The sequence below is a fragment of the Crocodylus porosus genome, unplaced genomic scaffold (genome assembly GCF_001723895.1).
Source record: "Crocodylus porosus isolate Cpor-Errol unplaced genomic scaffold, CroPor_comp1, whole genome shotgun sequence".
Lineage (NCBI taxonomy): Eukaryota > Metazoa > Chordata > Crocodylia > Crocodylidae > Crocodylus > Crocodylus porosus.
Genome location: NW_017728946.1, coordinates 2,069,055 through 2,092,039, shown reverse-complemented (window position 1 = coordinate 2,092,039; position 22,985 = coordinate 2,069,055). Strand labels below are relative to the sequence as shown.

General features: G+C 47.2%; 1 protein-coding gene across 5 annotated transcripts in view; it reads right to left on the bottom strand.

Annotated features, from left to right (window-relative positions):
* RALGAPB (Ral GTPase activating protein non-catalytic beta subunit) overlaps positions 1 to 22,985 on the bottom strand; it is a 191,889-nt gene that overhangs the window by 161,081 nt on the left and 7,823 nt on the right. For all 5 annotated transcript variants that reach the window (XM_019550734.1, XM_019550735.1, XM_019550736.1 and 2 more), the window contains 2 exons: positions 4,556 to 4,719; positions 3,588 to 3,774 (listed from right to left, as the gene is read on the bottom strand). In XM_019550734.1, the coding sequence (XP_019406279.1) occupies positions 3,588 to 3,774; positions 4,556 to 4,719 (351 nt within the window). The remainder of the gene's footprint in view (positions 1 to 3,587; positions 3,775 to 4,555; positions 4,720 to 22,985) is intronic.

Below are 22,985 nucleotides of genomic sequence, written 5' to 3'. Positions count from 1 at the left end.
GGCCAGCCATACCTTGTCATGCACCCAAACAAGCATCTCAAGCCAGTCCAGAGAGGTGATACCCCCCTCTATGCAACATTGGAGTACTGCATCCAGTACTGGGTGCCACACTTTAAAAAGGATGTGGCCAGCCTGGAGAGAGTTCAGAGGAGGGCCACCTGTTTGGTGAGAGGGCAGCAGGACAGGCCCTATGAGGAGAAACTGAGGGACCTGAACTTATTCAGCCTCAGCAAGAGAAGGCTGAGGGGGGACCTGGTGGCTGCCTACAAACTCATCAGGGAAGATCATCAGCAAATAGGAAGAGCCCTATTCTCCCCAGCACCACCTCGGGTGATGAGAAACAATGGTAATAAGCTGATAGAGAAGGTTTAGGTTAGAGATCAGGAGGGAATATTTTAGTTAGGGTGGCCAGAATCTGGAACCGACTTCCTAGGGAAGTGGTCCTCACCCCTACCTTGGGTAAATTCAAAAAAGAGGTTAGATGATCACCTGTCTAGGGTCTTGTGAACCCAGCATTCATTCCTGCCAGTGGCAGGGGGTCAGGCTAGATGAACTGTTCAGGTTCCTCCTGACCCTAGGTACTATGAAACTAAGAATCCTGTCCCTACTATCACTGGGCAGTTGTTACCCCTTCCTAGAGTCAGACCAGGAGCGGCAAGCTGACACTGAGCACGCTGAAGCCGCCAGTGCAGGAGGCCTGCATCTCTGCTCCTTACACCCCAGCCCTAGCAAGGTGCAGGTGGAAAGAACAACAGAGTAACAGATGCTGGAGGACCAAGAGCCCCCCCTGTAGTACTATATGGCACTGTTCAGACATTAGATGCAGCACTACAAAACATAGCACTACAGAGAAGATCCTGTTTCATCCAAGAACATTTCTGTAGCACTTTGCCATTTTGTAGCCCTACAGATTTTGTTCTCATCTGTACACTCATTTTCTGTGGCTCTACAAAGGTATAAATTACCCTTCGAACATGGCCCCAATCTGCCCATCTGCAGGTCTCATGAAAGCCACACTTTTCATAGAAGAAAAATCAATACTAAAGAAATATTCAGAAACAAAAATAAATCTGTATGGCTGAACAATGACAGAACAAAAGCAGAATTAATCTAGGTAACTGCTGCACTCCGCTTGAAATTGTGACTCAACACTTAGATATTATAGCTACTGGTACCCAATAAAGTGCTAAATACAGCTAGATTCATAGCAAATACTTTAGACATGTTTTCACTGCAGAGTTAATTCATGATCAGGACCTACATTCCCTAGTCCTAATCCAAGCAACCACAATGCAAAAATGCAAAACTATATTTGATTTGCTATATTCTCTCTGATATAGCACTCACTATTTTTTGTCAGTGTGGACTAAGGCAAATCTTAAGTGCTTTTGTGCTGCAAAAAAAAGGAAGTGAAGCTTACTGAAAATTAAGCACCTTACCAGCCTACGTAAAAGCAGAACCCAAGCCCAAACTCATAAATCCACCAGGATCAACTCCCTAGGTGTAAAACACCAATTTTAGCTGAATGGGTCATGTATGTGTTCACAGAAGGGTTACTAGGGGAAACACCTGAATAACAGTTCATGTTAATTCTTCAGTGAAGTTATACTCAAAATTTAAAAAAATAAAAAATAGTAACATTTTATACATATATGCATGCACTCTTGTGTAAGTAACATTTGCCATGGGTTTGATTCAGGAAATGTATTTTGAGAAAACTACTAACAGCCCAATAAGAAAACTGGGGGGGGGGGGGGCGGGCATGTTAAATAATTTCCGATTTTATAAGCCAGATCTAGAATGTCTTAGCTGGATCTGGAAGCTACTTATGCAGATATGAAGTACCACTAAGCTTAAGGTTAGCACCAAGACATCTTAGCTCTCTTTATATTAGTTTTAAATAAAACACAGTTATCTGCAATAAAAAAAGCATGTTTTATCCAAGGATCCCTAGACTACTACGTGTCAGTGGCACAAACTATTAAACAGAAGAAAATACGATCTGGATATGAAGGCTGGTTGCAGACATTTAAAAAAAAAAACAAACAAAAAACCATGTTTTACCAGAAGCAGCAGCACATTACTTGGACCCAGCTCTGACTCCTCGGCCATCTGCAGCCAAGAGGACATCATTTTGACAGTTCAAAGCAGGCCACAGCAAGGAGCACATCTTCTGAACTATAGCTGCCTAGAAGGCAGCGTAGGGGCACTAGAAGACATGATAGTAGTGCTGCCCAATGGTCAACTGTGCAGCCACAGCCCCCTGGCAGCTGGCCCAGAGGTGCAGGAGGCTTTGCTACAGTGCCCATACCACAGCTTAGGCAGCCATGCAGTCCCTGTCCAGGTCTGGCAGGCACACAGCCATGGGGCCACAAGTCCAAGAGCGGGGATGCTGTCATAAGTGGCGGCAGGTCACAGCCAGGCAGCAGCCCCGCTGACAGACTGCTACAGTGGGTAGAGGGTGCAGGGGCACTCCAGGTTAGGGCTGCTTCAGTAGTCCAGCTGGCACAAGCGGTAGTGTCCCCAGATGCCAACTGGTTAAAATCCCTGGCACAAATTTGTGCTGCTCTTGTTTGAACTGCAGCAAGCACACATGCCTGCATGTGTGGACACACCCATAGAGCCATTCCAAGGGTCAGATTGGGCCCTTGATCCCAGGGACCCAGTCCCACCCCCTCCTGCTGGGACTGGGTCCCAGGGGTGCAGCCCCACCCCCTACCAGTCCCCCACACCAGGATTGGGTCCTGGGGCCCAGCACCACTCAAACCCAGTTCTGCTTGCTGAGATCAGGTGCTGGATCTAGCATGCAGAACCCAGGGCTCCCCATGGCCCCAGAGATTTGGCAGCAAGGGTGTTGCACCACCTCTCCCCCACCACCCAATTTCTGGATCCCTGTAGGGAGTCCTGCAAGCAAACCAGATAACATGTTACCACGAGCTAAATCTGGCCTATGGGTCGGTGGTTAAGCATTTCTGGTATACTCAATTGTAGGAAATAAAAGATGCCACAAATGCATATGAAGAGAAATAGTATAACTCTAGATCTAGTCTTTATTTTAGTAAGAACCCATATGGCAGAAATATTCCTCGATTTAAACTGAAAGATACTATAAATGATAAAAAGCCATGATGATGGAGAACGCTACATAAAATTATAAAGTGTTAAATACCAACAGGGGCATACTGAGATTACAAAAGCCACAAAAAACAGAGGCAATAACAATATATTTAATTGTTCACTTGTGGAACACTGACACTTATTAAATGTTTGGACTTTAAACAACAAGTCAAAAAAGCTATTTTTGTAGGCATTTGCTTTGCTTACTCAAAGTTTTTGGATGATGTTCATTATTCAAATGTGTTACTGACTGAAAAAGAGTGATCAACCCTATGAGAACTACACCTCTGTGAAGTAATGACCATGCAATTATTCATCAACCATGGAATATATTTGTCTTCTTAAGTGTATTCCACAAATGAACAGAACATGCAAATATGAAACGCTTCATTATTAAGGAAATCTGACCAAACAGAACACACTGTAACCGTGGTCTTCCCAGTATAGGTTTATTGTCAGGTTCTACCTACCTGGATGTAAGGGCACAGATAACCTTGCTCCACTGTTCCACCACAGCTGGATGATGGCGCCAGTTGGCTACCATCTCCTTGGCAGTTTTCCAATAAGGTGGTGTTGGAAAGCACCGAACACAAGCTAGCAACCACACTTCAAACAGCACACCAATTAACTTCTCAGCCAGATTCTCAGCAATGCCACCTTATGTAAAAATAAAATAAACCTTTAGAAACATTTAGCACTGTGTTTCTCTTTCAGCTATTTCCCCCGGTTAACCTTTTGGTCTTAAAGGGCTCACATTTGTGTTAATGCTCATGCTTTGAATGTTTACATTCCAGATTCTAAATTTTACTTTATTATACAGATGATCACTCTTATTTTTGTTTACAAAAGTACTGCTTCTTTACTTGTTACACAGACATTCAAGGCTTCTAAGAATCCCAATATTGTAAATGTCAATGTAAAGCCCAGCCAAAGAGGTCATTAAAACCCTTTTATTTTAACACAGAGAAACAGGCAACTGAGTTAATTAGTATATCATCACAAGCCAGCCCACATCTCTCTTATGCAACATTACTGGCAATGTGCTTAAGTTTATAGTTGGGCATGTATGGCTCTGGTGTCATCTTCATTTTTGTCTACACAGCCACTGGAAACAAAGAATACATTGGATTCAGTTCTTTGTTTGGTCACATAAAGAAAGATGACAGAAACATAGCATACCAAAACTAATCTGACTTTATATGTGGATATTCAGCCGGGAATGCATACAGGACAAAAAAAAATTGTTTGTAGGCTCAATTCCAAGCCATTCAATATTGGTTGTCTTCTCTTTAATTCAGGGTACAACTACCAGAAAAAAAATAGGCTGATGTTCCTATATTGCCACTGGTACTTTGAGTAGTTTTTTAAACAGGTGACAACTACACAGAAAGCTAAAATCCTGTATGTATAGAAAAGCACATGAAAGCTAGACACAAACCTTGCACAGTTGGAGCTGCCAGCAGGGTGTCATTAATCTGTAGAAGAAATAACAATAAAATCTCCCAGGTTTCTCGGGCCATGATGGTTGACTCACGAGCCAGTTTCTGGACAGCTTTCAAAACCTGCAGGCACAGCCTCATCTGAATGGACCCTGGGTCTGCCCTACAAGAGAAAAAAAATACCCCAACTTCAAGCCTCTTAACAAAAAATCAGTAGTACTGCAGTTACAAAGCACTGTACAAATCACTGTTGTACTATACTGTTCTGATTACAAATTAACAGCATCCTTTTTGGTTCAATATTTGTGTATGTGTGGGGGACTTTTTTCTAGAATGTAAGTCAATAATTACCGATAAAATCTTGATCTGTTATTGCCCTTACAAATTCCCACAGAAGAAACAAATAATCAAGGAAAGAACTTAAAGGCTTAAATGTGCTGAAAATGCTACAGTAAAAATTGTAACTGGAAACGTTTCTGACTTGGTATCTTTACTGCATGTACAAAAATACTTCAAGTACAGTAAAATCTCTGTTATCCAGCATCCCCAGGGTAAGGGGATTGCCAGTTGTATAAAAATTCTGGTTATCTGAAATAACCCGGGGGAGGGGGCAGACAGCCGCATGCAGAAGAGCAGCAGCTGCAGCGTGGAGTGGAGTGGTGGAAGCATGGCAGAGCAGCGCTCAGCACAGAGCAGTGTGGAGCAGCAGCAGTGCAAGCCCCCACATGCGAGCTCTCCCCTGCCCCCCTACATCCAGCTGGCAGAGTGTATGGGGGGTAGGGGTGGGGGTGGCAGCGGCCGCACGCAGAGCAGCGACAATGCAGGGTGGTGGGTGGCGGCGGCAGCTGGCACCATGTGCAAGCTTTCCCCCAGTCCCCTATGTTGCCTCCACATCTTCCCTTACACCTGCTCCTAATCCACTTGGTGTCTGTCAAATAAAAAGAAAAAAAAAAAAATCTCAATTTAAAATTGCTCCCTGCCTCAGAGACGTGGGGGTGGGGCGCAGATTGAGGCCCCAGTAGTGAGAGGGGAATGAGGCTGGCACTGCACAGCTGGAGCAAGGAGGGGCACAGGATGGAACTGCAGCTCATCTGGGGGGTGCAGGGAGGGAGGGGCAGCCCCTGCTATTGCATGCACCCCAGGGGGGCACAGGCAGGCATCTGCCCCCCAGATCTCTGCATGGGCAAGGGCAGGCTATTGCTGGGCTCTTTCCAACAGGGGGTCTGGGCTGGGCCAGGCGGCAGAGGTTCTGGGAGGTAAGCTACAGTGAATTTTGGAGTGGCTGCAGCCTGCCTCATAGACCCCCTCCCAGCTCCGCCACTGCCCACCCTGACCACAGCCCCAGCCCAACCCCTATACCAGGAACAGCCCAGCGCCGGTCCCAGCCCACAGCAGCAGCCTGCTCTCACCCCATGTGCAGATCCAGGGGGCACATGCCCCCTATGCCCTCCCAGTGTGTGCAACAGCGTAAGCCCCGCCCCACGCTGCCCGGATAAGCAGCTTGCAACTTCATCCCATGCCCCGTCCCAGCTGTGCACCATTTGCCCCTGCACCTGCCCCAACTCCAGAGCCAAGCCTACTCCTTCCCCTTACCACAGGGACCTCGATCTGCACCCCCCCACATCCCTTCCTCCACCCACAACAGACTTACCAGCTGGACATTGCTCTCCATGCTGACAGACTGCATTCTTGGCTGCCTGCATGCCCCACTGTGGCTACGGACATGCACAGGGCATTTATCTGCAACATTATCAGCCACATCAGCCAAAAAAAAAGCCAACTGCCAATTTTCCTTATCTCAGTGCCGATGTGATATGGGACTGATGTATTGGTGCACCTCTATCCACTTGTTTTAAACTTGTCTTCTATTCATTTCAGTGGGTGCCCCTAACTCTTATTCTGGGACTCTATGAGTAACAGTCCCATGTTCATTTTATCCATAGACTTCATGATATAGTAGACCTTTTATATGCCCCTACCTCAGTCTCCACCTTTCCAAACTGAAGTCCTAGCCTTTTCAGTCACTTCTGATACAGCAGCTACTCCAGATCCCAGATCATCTCTGTAGTCCTTTCTTATACTTCCTCAAATTCCACTATGTCCTTTTTAAGATATGGAGACCAGAACTGCGTAGTGTTCAAAAGGGCCCACCATGGATTTATGTAGCAGCATATTGATGTTTTACATTTGGTTTTCAGTTTCATTCTTAACGATACCAAACACTACTGACTTTTTTGGTCATTGCTATTCACTCAGTCAAAGTTTTTAGAGAACTACTGACAAAGATTTCAAGGTCTCTTTTCTGAGTTGCAATAGCTATGCAAGAGCACAGCATTGTGTACATATAGCTGAGGTTATTCCCGCTTCCTTCCTCTCCCTCCTCCCCATGCATAACTTTGCACTTGTTAAAACTTAAACTCATCTGCCACTTTCTTGCCCACTCACTTTCTAAAGATCTTTGCGCAGCTCTTCACTATCAGCTTGAAATGTGGCTACCCAGAATAACTTAGTACCCTCTGAAAATTCTGACCTGGAAAAAGGACTGCACAGAGTGAAATTTCATTTAGGAAAATAAGCAAAACCAGATCCCCAAAGGCCCCAACTACTGACTTTTCTTCACCTTAAAAAAAGACCATTTAATGCCAGCCACCATTTCCTATCTTTTAATCAGCTTGTGACCCAGAAAAGAACTATGGCAAGTCAGCTTCTTTTTCCCTTAAAAGGAGCCTCTGGTGAGAGCTCTTGTCAAAACGTTTTTTCAACGAAAAATATAAGACAACTGGTTCTCCCTTGTCCATTAGACTAACACCTTCAAAAAAATTCTACCACGCTGATAAGGTGGAATTTCCCTTTACAAAAACCATACTCACTCAGTCCCTAGCAAAATTAAGATTATCTCAAATTTAAAAGTTATATTTTGTACCTGGAAAATATATAAATTTATCATACTTTTCCAGGTATAGAACCTAATTGTTGGAAGATCATCTTAAATTCATCATCCCCCCCCTACCCCAACTACTGCAGATAGTGAGGGGAATAGATACTGCTGGGGACACTAATAAGGCAGTTAAGGGAGAAACAGTGAGAAGGACACACGGTAAGAGGGGCAGTAACAGGGCAGGCAGTGAAGGAGGCAGTAAGGGAGCAGACAGTAGGAGGGCACTCGGTGTGGAGGTAGTAGGGGGACCACACAATTTCTCCCCTGCTGCCTCTCTCCTCCCTCCCTCCCCCCCCCCATCCCCCCAGCCTCAGGCTCCCATACCCCCTCTTTCAGGCTATTTCTGGACCCCACCATCACAGGTCCCCACCCCTCCTCCTTCTACAAAAAAAGTCTCCATCCTGCCTCCTTGTCTTTGCTATGGCACCAGCAGACTCTGCCCCACTGCAGCCTGGGGCACTGAGCATGGTTCCAGCCCAGGTCCACAGCAGCAATGCAGAGACAGCACTGCTGCCATGGGGCTGTGCTCCAGGCTGCAGAGGACAGAGCCTGCTGGCACCAGAGCAAAGGTAAAGAAAGGGAAGCACAGTTGTGGGGGAGAAGGGAAGAAAGAAGCAGCACTAGGGAAAGACTGGGTGCAGTGGGGGCCCAAGGCTGCAGGGGACAAGCAGGCAGAGGGCAGGTAGCAGCTGGCACTCCAACCCTGGCCAGGGGTTGGGGCTGAAGCTGCAGCCACATCAGCCACCTGCACCCTCCCCTGCTGTCATCTCATACTCACTTTTAAGATGAGGGGCTTCCCCCCCCCCCAGGTTACATGGGGAAAAAGCCAGTCTTTTAATTGAATAAATATGGTATTTATCCATGTTTGATGGTTATACTCTATTATAGATTCTGCAAACTTGCTATGTATAGAGGTCTGTAGCTTCCTGGATCACTTCTGGAGCCCTTCTGAAAATGAGGTTTGCGATGGCAACCTGCCAGTCCTCTACACAGAGTATCTAACCTATTGGGGCAGGTCACCTATCAACTTTTTGATGCACTCTGCTAACATTCTGGTACCTTTCTGGTTTAAGTAGAGCCCATCCCTCCTGTACAGGCTCCTCCTTTCCCTAGTTAATAACAAACCTAAACCTTGTCCTCTCTACACCATCTCAACAACTTGTTGAAACTGCAGTTCTGCCTGTCTTCCTGACTGGAACTCCCTGTACAGAACTGGAAGCACTTTACCATGGAGGTCCTGAATGTTAGTCTCCTCTGCAGCAGCCTAAGTTTAGTCAGTGGGACCTCTCTCCTATACTTTATGTCACTGCTGCCAACATACACCATGGCACACTAGCTCCTCATCTGCACTTCTAGCACTCCAGTCTACACACCTCAGAGGTGAAGGAACTAGGAATGTTCACATTGAGAAAAAGGTGCTTAAGAGGGGACATGATAGCAGTCTTCAAATACTTAAAGGGCTGAAATAAAGAAGAGGGAAAGCACCTTTTCTCTCCTGCTGAGGAAAGGAGGATGCAGACCAAGGCTGGAAGTTGCAAAGTAAATTTAGATTGGATAGCTGGAAAAACTTCTTCACTGTGAGAATAAAGAGGCAGTGGAAAAGACTGCATAGGGAAGTTGTAAGACTCTCCATCACTGGAAGTGTTCAAGAAGAGGTTGAGAGGTTAGACAGCTGTTGGTCAGGGATGATCTAGGTGCGGTTGTTCTACCATGGGTATTGCCTATGCTTCTAGGCTTTGTTGCTTGCTCATTCCCCACCCCTCTCCCTTTTTTTCTGTTATGTGTCTCAGGGTGTTTTTCAGCATCCCCAGAGGTATTGGGAGTTGGCTACAGCGAAGGCTGGGGACTTCAGCTGGGGTATGCTAATCCTTTTGCTGGAAGTTCCTGGCAAGAAGGTACCGCCCTTAACTCAGAGTCACATCAGTCACCATAATTGGGGTCAGAAAGGAATTTTACCCCATGGTCATATTAGTATGGGTCATGGGGTTTTTTACCTTCCTCTGCAGTGGAGGGCATAGCCCCCTATCTGAGACCTCTTGAGCATATATTGACATTTTATAAAAGCAGGAAACTGGCTGCCATGGTTCCCCATTGCTTCACCTGTGGCAGATTAGTGTGTTAGGTCTATGTTGTGTCAGAGCTGAGGGTAGTCTTGTGTTGAGTTTAGATTACAGTTGTATGGGATGGTTTGGATAGGGATGATCCTGCCTTAGGCAAGGGGACTGGACTGAACGACCTCCAGAGGTCTCTCCCACCCCTATTTCTCTATGACTACTTTTGAAACCAAGCAGGGAAATCACCATGTAATACTCCCAAACACCACAGATCAGACTTCCTAATAACTGAATCCCCCACTACTTAAAATATTTTTGTATACCAGTGGTTCTCAATCTTTTGAGTCTCAAGGCATCCTTCTGAGAACACTAGCTCTTGGCAGCTCCGAGATTTTCACTGTGGGGGGAGGGAAGAGGCAGGGGCCAGGGGAGAACAACCAGAGCAATTGAGCAATTATTCTGTTGAAAGACCATGAGGGATGAGAATATATGTGGCACTACAGATTCCTCTCAGGGTCGATAAGAATCTTTTTTTTTTTTTTTTTAATATCTATCTTTCTATATAGACAGATATACATATACATACACATAAATGGATTTTTAAAAATGTAAAGTAAGCTTTTAATTTAAATTATAATTGAGTTTCTTTTTTAAAAATACATCAGTTTAAAATGAAATTTGTATTTAATATATCATAGGCTAAGCTTCTCGGCCTCTTGAAGGCTCAGATCGAGCGAAAACATTTATTCTTTAATCTATTAAAATATTTTAAAATACAATAATGCATCAAGGCAATGAACCTCTACTAAAAACTCTGAAGTTAAAGGCTTATTTTCTTACATATAGGAATGACGGGGGAAAATGTCTACCTTTTGGGTAGGGACAAAAATTATACAAACTGGTTTAAGTCATCAGAAACTGGTTTAAACCTGTAACAGAACAGAAGTTCAGGGCACTTAAACCAGTGGTTCTCAACGTTTTTTGTACCAGGACCCATCCATAAACATCAATGGGTAGTCCTGACCCAGTGACTCTCGCTCCTAATCTGCTGACCCCAGACCTCAGCCTCCCAGTGTGTGGGGCAGGAAGGGGAGGGGGGCATAAGGAAATGCCTTGGTTTCCCCACATTTTTCTCCTTTAAAGAAGAATCCATTTTTAAAGTGCGATACATTTTTAAAATTTGTTCACAACCTGTTCATATATTCTTGCGACCCACTAATTGGGTCACAACCCATGGGTTGAGAAACGCTGACTTAAACCACTTACAAAAAGGCTGAAACTGGTTTAAGATAAACCTGGTTGGATGTAGCATCAGACTTAACTGATTTAGGTCAAACAGGTTTATGGAACTTCTGTCCCAGACCCCTTCCCAGTTCAAGTTAACTCACAGTCCCCCAGCATCCCAGGATGCTTGCACCCTTGAGCTGTACTGTCTGCCCACACCCCAGCTCCCTAGCCATAGCACTATCAATGCTCCAGCTGGCTGAGAAAGGGGTAAGAGTGGGAAACCTGGCTCTAAACCCCAGCCAGGATCTACCTGACAGGGGTCAAGCAGCCCCTCAGACTTTTCCCCTGTTTCATGCTTGAGCAGAGGCTGGCAGGCTGAGGCAGAAGGAAAGAAGAGAGGTTTAAACCCCTTCCCCCCATCCACAAGGGAACCCAGCCAAGTTCTGCTCAGCAGGGGCGTAGTAGCCTCTGCCTGGCTTTTCCCCTGCTCCCCACTCAAGCAGTGGGTTGTGGTTAGAGGCAAGCACAGGGGATTTGGGGGGTGAGGGGGAAGAGGAAAAGAGGCCCCTCCCCGCACTTTGCCTCAGTGTTCTGGCCTGATCAGCTACTGGCCACACCCCCTGCCCCTCCACGGGAGCCAGGGAGCAAAGGGAAAAGCCAGGCAGGGGCTGCTTCACCCCTGCCTGGGGTTCCATGGGGGTGGAGGCAGGGAGGTCTAAACCCCACTCCCTGGTTCCAGATCAGCCAGAGAGTTTGCCCTGGAGGGGAGGCAGCCCCTGCCACCTTTCTGCCCTCTCCCCACTACCTGCTTGAGTTGGGGAGAAGGCAGCGCTTACCAGGGTCTTCTCCCTCAATCGACCTGAGAGTGGGGGGTCACAGCCACACCACAGCCTGGGACTGGTACTCTGAGGCAGAGGGTTTAAATCCCCTTTTGGCCTCACCTAAGCATTTGAGCCCTGGGCTTGGCTGTAGCCACACACCCCTCTCCACTAGAGGGAGTAGCTATGGGGAGCAAAAGCCTGACAGGGGCTGTTCCCACCCCCAGGCAAACCCCAGCTGGGGTCCAGGGCCAGGGAAGGGTTTTAAACCCCTCCCTCCCCGTCACAGCCTGCAGGGGAAGGTGAAGGGTGGGGTGGGTTGTCACAGGGAGAAAATCTTGGTTTGTTCTTAATTCCTTGTGTGGAGGAAGGGGAAGGAAAGGGAGCAGAGTTAGGAGCAGTGTGTGCAAGAAAAGGGATCAATGCTGAGTTCAAGACAGTGTAGGAAAAGGAACCATATTCTGCAAAGAATTGACTAGTCTTTACTTGGAAATCAACAGTGTTTTTCCCTCTGTTTCTGCAGGTCACAAAAAAGACCTTATTTTCAAGAAATTCCTGCAGCACTGGGAAAAAGACAAATACCGGCTACATGTAAACTGCAACAAAGAGACGTATGGCCTGGTAACTTGAATGAAGCAGTATTATGAAAAATGCTTCTCAGAAGGCAATAAATTTGAAAATGGCAACGTGGACATGTACAAGCCATCTGGATCAACTGGTTTGTAAACATAATTTTTTAACAATTCTTAAGGATAAGTTAATAATCACGACCAAAGTCTAGCAAGACAACATAAATGAAGACAGCTTGGTTCATTTACGCAACAAATTCTTCTTTCCATCATGTTCAGAACAAACATTTCACTGACACAGTTTAGTCATTACAACCAGATTACAGTCCACCCAGCTGAGCAGACATTGCTGGAAGGCTTCTGGATACAGTGTATGACAGGAACTGACAATTATTTCAGGTGGAGGGCCACTTACTGAGTTTTGGCAAGCTGGCAAGGGCCACATGGGTAGCCTCGCCCCTTGACAGATGTCCTGCCCCCTGATCACCATCTTGTGACTAGAAGTCCTGCCCCTTAATCCCTGACCTTTGCCACCAGAAGTCCCTCCCCTTGCCCCCAGAAGTACTCCTTTTATCAAGGAGTTTTGCCATGTCAGAACCAGAAAAATACCCAATTACATTCTAAAAATTGAACATCTACAACATTCATTAATTTGATTTTAAAAAATATTCATAGATTGTTAGGGGCTGGAAGGGACCTTGCAGATCATAGGGTCAAGCTCCCCCCACCCCCCAGGCAGGAAGACAACTGGGGTTAGGTGACTCTATGTCTCCTCTTGAAAAATCTCCAGGGTAGGTGACTGCACCACCTCTGGAGGGAGTTTATTCCACAGTCTGGACACCGTGACTGTGAAGGAGTTTTTCCTGGTATTAAGCCTGAAGCTGCCTTCCAGGAGTTTGTATCCATTGGTCCTGGTCTTCCCTGAGGGTGCCCTAGTGAACAGTTGTTCATCGAGCTCCTAATGCACTCCTCAGATATAGCAGTAAGCTGCTATCAAGTCCCCTCTCAACCTTCTCTTCTTTAGGCTAAAGAGGCCCAGGTCCCTCAGCCTTTCCTTGCACAGCTTGCCTTGCAAGTCCCTGATCATATGGATGGCTCTTTTCTGGACCATCTCAAATTTTTCTACGCCCTTATTGAAGTGTGCCACCCAGAACTGGTCACTACTCCAACCATAGTCTCACCAGTGTTGAGTAAAATGGAAGTATCACTTCCTTAGTTTTACATAAGATGCATCAGTTGATGCATGCCAGAGTGCTGTTTGCCCTGCTGACCACTGCTGTACAACTCATATTCATATGATGGTTAATCATTATCCCTAGGTCCCTTCTGGCTGTGGTGCAAGTCAAACCATCACCACCAGCCTGTATGTATATTGAGGGTGGTTTGCCCCCAGATGGAGCACCTTAACAGTTGGAAATGTTAAGCTTCAGCTGGTCCAGGTCTGCTTGTATCTGCAACTTATCTTCTGGCATGACCACAATGCCGCATAACTTGGTGTCATCCATGAACTTGGTCAGCAAGCTTTTCACTCCCCTATCCAAATCATTGATGAGGGGCACCACTGGCATCTTAGCAGCAGGACAACACAGATCCCTTCACAAGAACTCTCTGGGTCTTACCCTGTAGCCAGTTTCCCAACCACTGAACCATCAAGCAGCTAAGGCCACAATCTTCCATTTTTTCCCACAAGGATATCATGGGATACTAAATCAAAAGCCTTTTGGAAGTCTAGATATAGGTCTAACACGTCTCCTGTGTCCAGGTATCAACAGACCTGGCCATAGAAGGAGATAAGATTGGTAAGACAACACCAACAAAGCTATGCTGGCCATCATTCAGAATCTTACTTTCAGTGACTGTATTGCACATAGATTTTTTAATGAGCAATTTTCTAGGATTTTCCCTGGGGTGGAGGTTAGGCTGACTGGCCTATAGTTGCCTGGGTCCTCCTTCTTGCCCTCTTCCAATCTTCAGGGATTCCCCTGTGCCCCACAAGTTCTAAAAGAACTTTGCCAGGGGTTCCGCAATGACCTCAACCAGCTCCTTCAGCACTCTCAGATGGAGTCCATCTGGTCCTGTTGACTTACAAATGTCTAGCTTTTCTAGTTGGTACTGCACCCACTCAGTATCCACAGTGGGGAAGCTGTCAGTCCTGGCATGTCCCCCATGAGCCTTACCTCGCTGGACTTTCCCCTTGGTCCAGTGAAATACTGAAGCAAAGTGGGCATTCAGAAGTTTAGTTTTTTCCTGAATATCAGTTACCAACTGTCCTGAGGTGTTCAGCAGGGGTCCCACACTTCCACTTGTTTTCCTTCTGCTGCCTACATACTTAAAGAAGGACTTCTTATTGTCCTCGACTCCCATGGCGAATCCAAACTCAGTGGCCACCTTGGCTTTCCTGATCATTTCCCTTCAAGTGCTAGCCACTGTTGTATAGTCCTCCTTGAGGACCATCCCTTGCTTCCACTGTGCATGCACCTCATTTCTTTTTTAAGAGGACCGCAATGTCCCTATTAAGCCAGGAGAGCTTGCCAGCCCTTCTGCTACCTTTCTTCTTTGCAGGAAGAGGGTTTTTTTGCGCTTTGAGGACTGTATCCTTGAGCAACAACCACTCTTCGTGCACCCCGTTCACTTTCTCTTCCTGGTCCTGCATCTCCTCCCCTTACTAATGCTCTGAGCCTGTCAAAGTCAGCATTTTTGAAGTTCAGAACTTCAGTCCTGCTGGTTGATTTATGAACCTTGCAGCAGACAATGAACCTGATTAATTGAGGGTCACTGTCACCCAGCTTACCCTCAATGTTCAAGCCACACACCAGATCATCTCCCTTGGCAGGAGAGTGTTACCTCTAGTTGGCCCTTGCACTTCCTGGGTCAGGAAGACCTCCTTGATCGCAGCCAGGAAATTGTGTGAATGATCTGACCTAGTCAAGTGTTCAACCCAATCTATGTCCGAGTAATTGAAGTCACCCATGACAACCAAGTCCCTTGCACTTGCAGCCTCTGTCACTTCTCAAGAGTACTCCTGGTACCCTGTAAACATATTTTTGTCCTGACTTGCATGCATTTGTGCAGTGTACGTAGAAGTGATAGTTTAATAGCTTAAAATGAAATCTTACTCTTGTATATTGGGGGGAGAGGGCAAACGTTTATGGGGGGGCTGTGGGTATGTGGGGGATGTAGGTGTGAGGTGAGGGAGCGTGCATGTGTGGGGGGGATATGAAGGGTGTATGTGGATATGAGGTTTGTGGGGGGCTGTGTTAGGGGGAGGGTGGCTGGGTCTACAAGCATGACAGTGTGTCGGGGGGTGTGGGTGCGTGTGGGACTTGCCCCCCCCCCCACACACACACACTCCCTCCCCCATTGCGCAGACAGTAGATATGCAGGCATGTACACGCTTCTAGCACCGTGCTCCCGCAGTTTGGCGATGCAGCCAGGAGTCACGTCCTGTGTGTGTTGTGGGGGGAGTGGGCGTACAGGAACACAGCATCAGCTGGGCCAAGTGCGGGGCCCACACTGGTGTCCCAGAGCCAGCAGGGCCCAGAGTGGGGTAACAGGAGAGCAGAGCCCAGGCCAGCAGGAGATCTAGAGCAGGAGCTGGCTCCCCCCTCTCCCTGCTAGCGCAGCCCAGCCCAACTCCACCAACCTCTGTGGGCCCAGATCCCATGTTCCTGCCACCCCACTCAGGGCTCTGCTAGCACTGACCCTGGGACACAAGTGCAGACTCCACACTCCCACCCAGCTGTTGCTGCACTCCCCATTGCCCCTCCCGACCACCAAAAAGGCACCACTTTCTGCATGGGCCTTGCCACTAGCTTCCACCAAGTCCTACTGCCCCTGGCTCCTGTCATCTTTGACAGGTAGCCAGGGCAGATAAATGTTGTTTTCCTACATTTTTAGGGGCCTTGCAGGCTGGTTAGAATAGCCTGGTGGGCCAGATCTGGTCCACGTGCCATATTTTGCCTACCCTGGTGTATGAGACGCTCAAATGACTTGCACCTAGGCATTTGTAAAAAAAATTTCCCCAGGGTAACCTGAAATAATTGGGGCCACTGACCAGCTGGGGCAGTATGATGAGCTTGGGGTCCAGGGTGGGAATATGCAGCTTCAGAGCCCGGCTGAGGAACAGAACAGAGCTGTGAGCAGCTGACTCCCCACCACGACGAGCACTCCCAAGGGAGGTATATGCCTCCCAGATGCCTACAGGGCATGGACAGACGTGGGCTGCTTGCTGAGAAGCTCCATGCTGCCACCATCAGGCACCCCACACCACCATAGCAAGGTGCTCCCTGCTCACACAGCAGCAGGGGTGGGAGCACAGAATTGTGCCCCCACCACCACCACTGCCAGGCAGGCAGGGGGCACCTCACCATGGCAGTACAGGGCTTCCAGCAGCAGCACCAAGTCTCCCCACCCTGTCCTGCTGGGTCCCACCTGCTGGGCTGCAGAGGCCCCAGGGGGAGGGCAACAAGGCAGAGACCCCTTAGCCCACAGCCACCAGCATAACCACCCTCCCCTATGGACTTAAGGGGCACTGGCAAGGCCAGGGGGCTGCAGCTTGAGAGTGAGAGGCAATGGCATGGGAAGGACACTGGTATACCAGGGGTGCTCAGCACCATGAAGGGTGGGGGGGGAAGAAATGCAGCTGGACCCACATCCTGATAAACAAAGGAGGCAATGGAAGCACTCTGGTCAGCTCACTCTATCCAGGGCCACACTGGGACACATCCTTTCCACTGTTCTGGGACACAGAGCTTGAATAAGGTCCTCTAGTTGCCTCCTCTCTCCCACAGCACAGACCCTAGCCAGTATGTGGTTTGCTAGCTAATGCCAAGAGGTGTCTGTGCAAGTCAGAGAGTGATCGCTTAGGGCTTTTTGGAACCAATCTACAGGTCAGCTGGTAATGTCCCTACATTCCTTCCTTTGGAAAAAGGTGTTTAAGAATTGCTTGAAAGTGGGGGGGGGGGTTCAGACACTCAGACAGAAGTGATGGAAGAAATTTCACAGGAAAGTGAAACAGAGGAGAGGGGTGAACTTTCTGTGATTGATGCAGCGTAGAAGATGAGAGATGGAATGGAAGGGGAGGTGGGAAAAGCAGACAGCTCAGACATGGCGGGAGGGGTGGGGAAGAATGAAAACACCTACAGGGTGAAGCTGTAAGGAGGGGTGCACCAATAAAGATTTTCTTGTCCAATACCAATATGCTTGGTGAATAAATTGGCTATTGGCCAATACCAATCTGATAACCAATTTACAGCAACGCAGCCAAGCAGCATGGAGAGCAGCACCCTGCAGGTAAGCCTGTGAAGGGGGAGGGAAAGGACATGGGGGCTGCAAATCAAGGCCCCCCAAAGTGAAGGAGGGAGTGGGGCAGAGGTCAGGGCTGGGGGCGCAATCTGGCCAGGGCAGTGAATGGGATCCTAGGGCTGGGACAGGGAACAGGACAGAGCTGCAGGGATCAGCGTCCTGGCACTTAAAGATGGTGGGGTGGGGGAAAGGAAGTGTTGCTTGAACTAATGCTCATCTAATGAGCTTTTCATTCAAGCACTGCCACTATCATTTTTAAAGTGCAGGGATGTTTCTAACTGGAGCCAAGCAGAGCAAGGGCAGAGACAGGCTGCCTGTTGCAGGCTCAGGGCTCTCCACCCTGCTGCCTTTCCTCTGGGAGCCATGCACTGGCCTCACATTCCCTGTCCATCTGGCAGCAGGAGGCACAAGTTGCCACCACCATGGCTGCTGGATGGGCAGGAGACGTGAGGTCAGTGGACAGCTCCTGGGCCAATGGCAGGAGGGAGGAAAGCCCCAAGCCCACAGCAGGCAGCCTGCATCTACCCTTGCAAAAATCCCTAGGGGTGTGCACAGCAGTGGGAGAGCCTCCTGCCCCCAACCCCCAACATCCCCTAGACAAGCCACCCATACTGTCTGGCTGCATTCCTGGCCACATGCATGCTGCAGCTACACACAGCTTCCAGGGCTCCAGCCAGAAGGCACATTAAATTTATTGGTATATTATCGACTACACCAGTCACAAAAACCAATAGGTCAATAATATTAGTTTTCTGTTTACTGATGCCAATCTAATATAATACCAGTGCACCTCTAGTTGTAAAATGAGATGCTTTTTACCCCATGGTGATTTGGGGGGGGGGGGGACACGACACAGGACCTCATTTTATGTTTCGTAACCTCATCTTATTACTAAATGCAGTAATTTTGCAACCAGTTGTAGCACTGGAGTTTTAAAGATTGTTTACAGTTTATGCAAACTGGGATTTTTTTCCTCTTAAGTTAGATACAGTTCCTTTATACTCTAGCAATCTACAATTAAGTTCTGAAACAGCAGAACTTCAGGGAAGATAGATGTGCATATATACTCTATTTCTCAGGTTAAGTTTCTCTCTTCAATGCTTTGTTTTAATTACTAACCAAATACTCATTGACTAACAGGTGCCCAACTGCAATAATTCCACTGGTCACAGACCCAGGAGGATAACACATACATGCCCAAAACCCAGCCAGACCTGAAAAGCAACAAACAATATCAAGAGCAGTGTGTCCTGGTCTCAGTGGGATGACTCACGGAATTCTTCAGAGACAATTAAGGGCAAACAACATTAACACAAAGGGGTAAAATCAAAAAAAGGACAAGTGCTGATAGCTCTATGACCATGAAATCAAGCATTTAATTCTGCTCTACTTTTCAGTTTTAAATCACAAGTATCTCTTCAATGTAGATAAAGTACTGAATACCCTTTGAAGGATGGACCAGTAGTTAAAATACTAATCTAGTACTTGCGGTTGAGCAGATCTCAAGTTTCCCATATCACCTTGGACAGGACCCATAGATTTTGAGTCAGTTCTCCATCTGCACAGTGGGGATGTTAATATTTACCTGCCTCAAAGGGGTTTTATAAGGATAAATATGTTAAAGATTGTAGCATGCAGGTACTACAGTAAAAGTGGTCTCTGTTGTTAATTGCATTCAATTGTAATCTCCAGATATTCTCTTCCAAATCCTCCAAAAATGTTTGTCTAAATTTTAAAAAGACAACAGAACCATATTTAGGTAAGGGCTCAATGGGATTCAATATAGCCTCTGACTTTACTATTCATTCCATCCAAGAAGAGCACACATCAGATGCAGGTGCTTCCTCAGCCTGAGGTGGTATTTTTACCCATAAGCTTGCAAAGAAGAATTTTTCCAACTATTTGAGTTGGTCTAGTAAAAGATATCAGATTTACCCAAAGAACCTTGTCTGCTTATGTCCTTAGAACAACATGGCTACAACCTATACCCCTGGTAACAAACTCAAGAAAATGATGGGCAGGATATCCTGGGAGACAAGTCGGAGGGAAAAAGGAGGAGTCGACAAGAGCTGGCTATAATGTTAAAGTAGACAATATGAAGGGCACAAGAGCTAGCTATTTTTGTACAAAGGAAGGATAGGGAGAGACCACCACAGCTGAACAGCAGACCCTTCAATGATCTGAAATCCAGAAAGGAACCCTATAAAAAAAGTAGAAACTAGACCACATTACCTGGTAAGACTATCACAATGGCATGCTTGTAAGTAAGGGCCCACTCTAATAAATCTGGGCTAACTGAATCTGAAGCCTCCCTGCTGCCCTGACAAGGACAGGGATACACCCAAGTCCCCAGACTGAGCAGGGCAGCAGCTATAGCAAGTAGATTCATAAAAACCATGGGCAGCTATTGACAGACCACTGTACAAGACCCTGGGCTGGAAGTAAAGTGACCTACCTAAAAAGTCTGGGATAATTTCTGTTCATGCAATTCTCAAAAGCATCATTAGCGGCCAAGAGCTGATGAAAGGCATGAAACAAGGATGACCGTTCAAAGCTTAAAATAATGAATGAACACATCAAGATGGGGAAAGCCAACCAACCTTCAACTCACTTTTTTCTTTGACACTAGGAAATAATGGGAGCAGAAAACCCTTCCTCTGAATTTAGAAGGACTATTTCTGCAGCTTTAAGTTGTATTACAATATTCACTTCTCATTCCAAAAGTCTCCTACAAGAGGTCCCTGGAGAGCTTAAGGAAAGAAGACAGATGCAGACTGAAACTGAATAGGACACATCATGAAGTGGCTCCACAATGTTCAGGCCCAGGAGAGTATAAAAGGAGAGACTCCCCGAGCAACCAAGCACAGCATATAGGGCAGTTTGCAAGCAGTTCTCTTCCTCTTGCTCCCAGTGAAGACCCAGGCACCATGTACTACTCCTACAAGAAGTGAGCCAGGTCTCTCTCTGCATTTGGCTTGATGAGTGTTTATTTGGTTGGCGGTGGGTTTGGGCATGTGTTCTAAGTACTTGGGAGTGCTGCTAGCCAAGCAATTGCTCCCTATGTCTGACAGCAACCCTAACAAGGGGTGAAGCCAGTCCAGGCCCAGGAGAGTATAAAAGGAAAACTCCCCAAGTGACGTACAATTAGGGCAGGTTGCAAGCAGTTCACAAGTCAGTTTGCTGCTCCCTTTTTGAAGGGGAGCCTTTAAAACGTAAGTTCTTGCTTTAAATTAAGCATAACAAACCTAGATATTCAGCATAAGCAACTAAAACTCAGCGGTTAGATCAATACCCAAGTCCCTTGTTTAACTAGAGACCAGAGTTGGAAGGGGATTTCACCTGGAAACTCTCTCCCCTTCCTCTCACCAGCTTGGTGAGAGGAAGCAGGCTAGCAGGAAATAGGAACTAAGGAGCAACAAATAAACCAGCTTTCAGGGGAGTTTGCTACAAAAGTTATGCTTGGAGAGAGGGACAGGAAAAGTTAAGAGACAGCTGGAGGATGTTCCACAATGCCAGAGCCACTGCACTGCCAGCTCTTCCTCTGCTTGCACGCGCCAAGTATCTGTCCAGGCAGGACCACTCACAGGTGAGCCTTCCACCCAGGTCCTGGTTTGGTGCTGCAGGGACTGCAGTTTTCAGGTTCCTTCCAGTGACAGCCAGATGGGGGGAGTGCAATGTGAGCAGCATCTCTTAGTGGTTTCCCTCAGGAAGTAGGCAAGTCACAGGAGGTGGTAGCAAGGGTCTGAAGTATCCTCAGCCATGAAGAGTCAATCGATTCAGTGCTGAAGGAGACCTCTATGACTGCAGAAGAACTACCAAAGCAATGCTGAAGAAGAGGACTTGGATTCCTACAAGGGTAGAAGCTGGAAGCTTGGGGCCTCTGGCAGCAAGAAGTCTTCACCCCTACTTGTAGTGGTTTAGCTGGAGAACAGACATGGGATCCTAGCAATAGACAAGCAGCATGTTCTGTCAGGGGAACAGGCCAGGCTAGGCCTCCCCAAATTTGGGAGGATTGAGAGCTCTGCCACCAAGAGAAACCAATGGGTGGTGGTGGTTGGCAACTCCCTTTGGAGGGGCACGGAAGCTTCTGGGATAACAGAGGCATCCTTCTGCCAGCTTAACTTGTTGTCTTGGGAGGTCTCCCTAAACCCAGATCCGAGATATCACTAAAGGATTGCCAAGAATCATCTGGCCCTCTGCTGCTCATTCATGCGGTCATCTATGATACTGCCTGTGCAAATAAAAAAAATAACTACAGAGTTCTGAGTACAAGGCTAAGGAAGAGGACAGAGGCTCAGGTGGTGTTCCCCTGGATCTTTCCATTCAAAGGTAAGGCCCCGGGCAGGAACAGACAAATCTTGAATATCAATGCATGGACTACACAGATGGTGTCACCAGCAGGGCTCAGGCTTCTTCAACCATGGGATGTTGTTCCAAAAAAATTGCTAGGAAGAGACAGGATCCACCTGATGAAGAGAGAGAAGAACATCTTTGCAGGCAGGCTTATTACCTAGTGAGGTAAAACTAGGTGCACCAGGAGATGTAAGGTAAATCCTGAAGTAAGCGCCAAAGCACGCATGGCACAGGCGTTCCCCAGGGACAAGTAGCTGCAGCACAATGTATGCCACTGCTAATTGTCTCCAGGGGAAACAAACGTTTACACATGTCTGGACGCACCCAAGAAGTCTACAGGCCAACCAGGTGTAAGGCACTCCTGGATTTGGTTCTGGCCCAAGGGGATGATCCAGTGAGTAACCTGAGGATTGGAGGTAAGCTAGGTGATAGTGACCATGAGATGGTCACCTTCTCCATCCACTGTAAGACAGGGAAATTAGTCAGTAAGAAAACCTTGATTTTAGAAAGCTGGGTTTTTGGTTGTAGCTGTGTTGGTCTAAGGACATAGGCAGACAAGGTTCTTTGAGTAGATGTGATATCTTTTATTAGACCAACTGAGCAGTTGGAAAAAAGTTCTTGGCAAGCTTTCAGGCGCAGTCACCCTTCTTCAGGCATAGGGAGTCTCAGAACAGCAGACTCCCTGTACCTGCAGGGTGACTGTGCCCAAAAGCTTGCCAAGAACTTTTTTCCAATTGCTCAGTTGGTCTAATAAAAGATATCACATCTACTCAAAGAACCCTGCCTGACTCCAGAAGCTTAGGAGACTGGTTGGCAAGGCCTTGTGGGACCACGATCCGATTGGAAAGGGAGTCCAAGAAGAGTGGTCATTCCTCAAGGATGCAATCCTTGGAACACAAAGGAAGTCCATTCCCTTTCAAAGGAAAGGCAGCAAAAGGGCTGGGAGACCCCCTTGGCTCAATAGAGAACTCATGGATCTTCTGAAATTGAAAAGAGGTTATACAGGATGGAAGTCAGGGATTACTACCATGGAGGAGATCACAGCAATAGCCCGCACCTGTAGGGAACAGATCAGATGCTGCCTTTGCTTTTCTAAATTCAAACTGGCAGGCAGAAATCAAGAAAAATAAAATGTCTTTCTTTTGATATGTAGGAAGTCAGAGAAA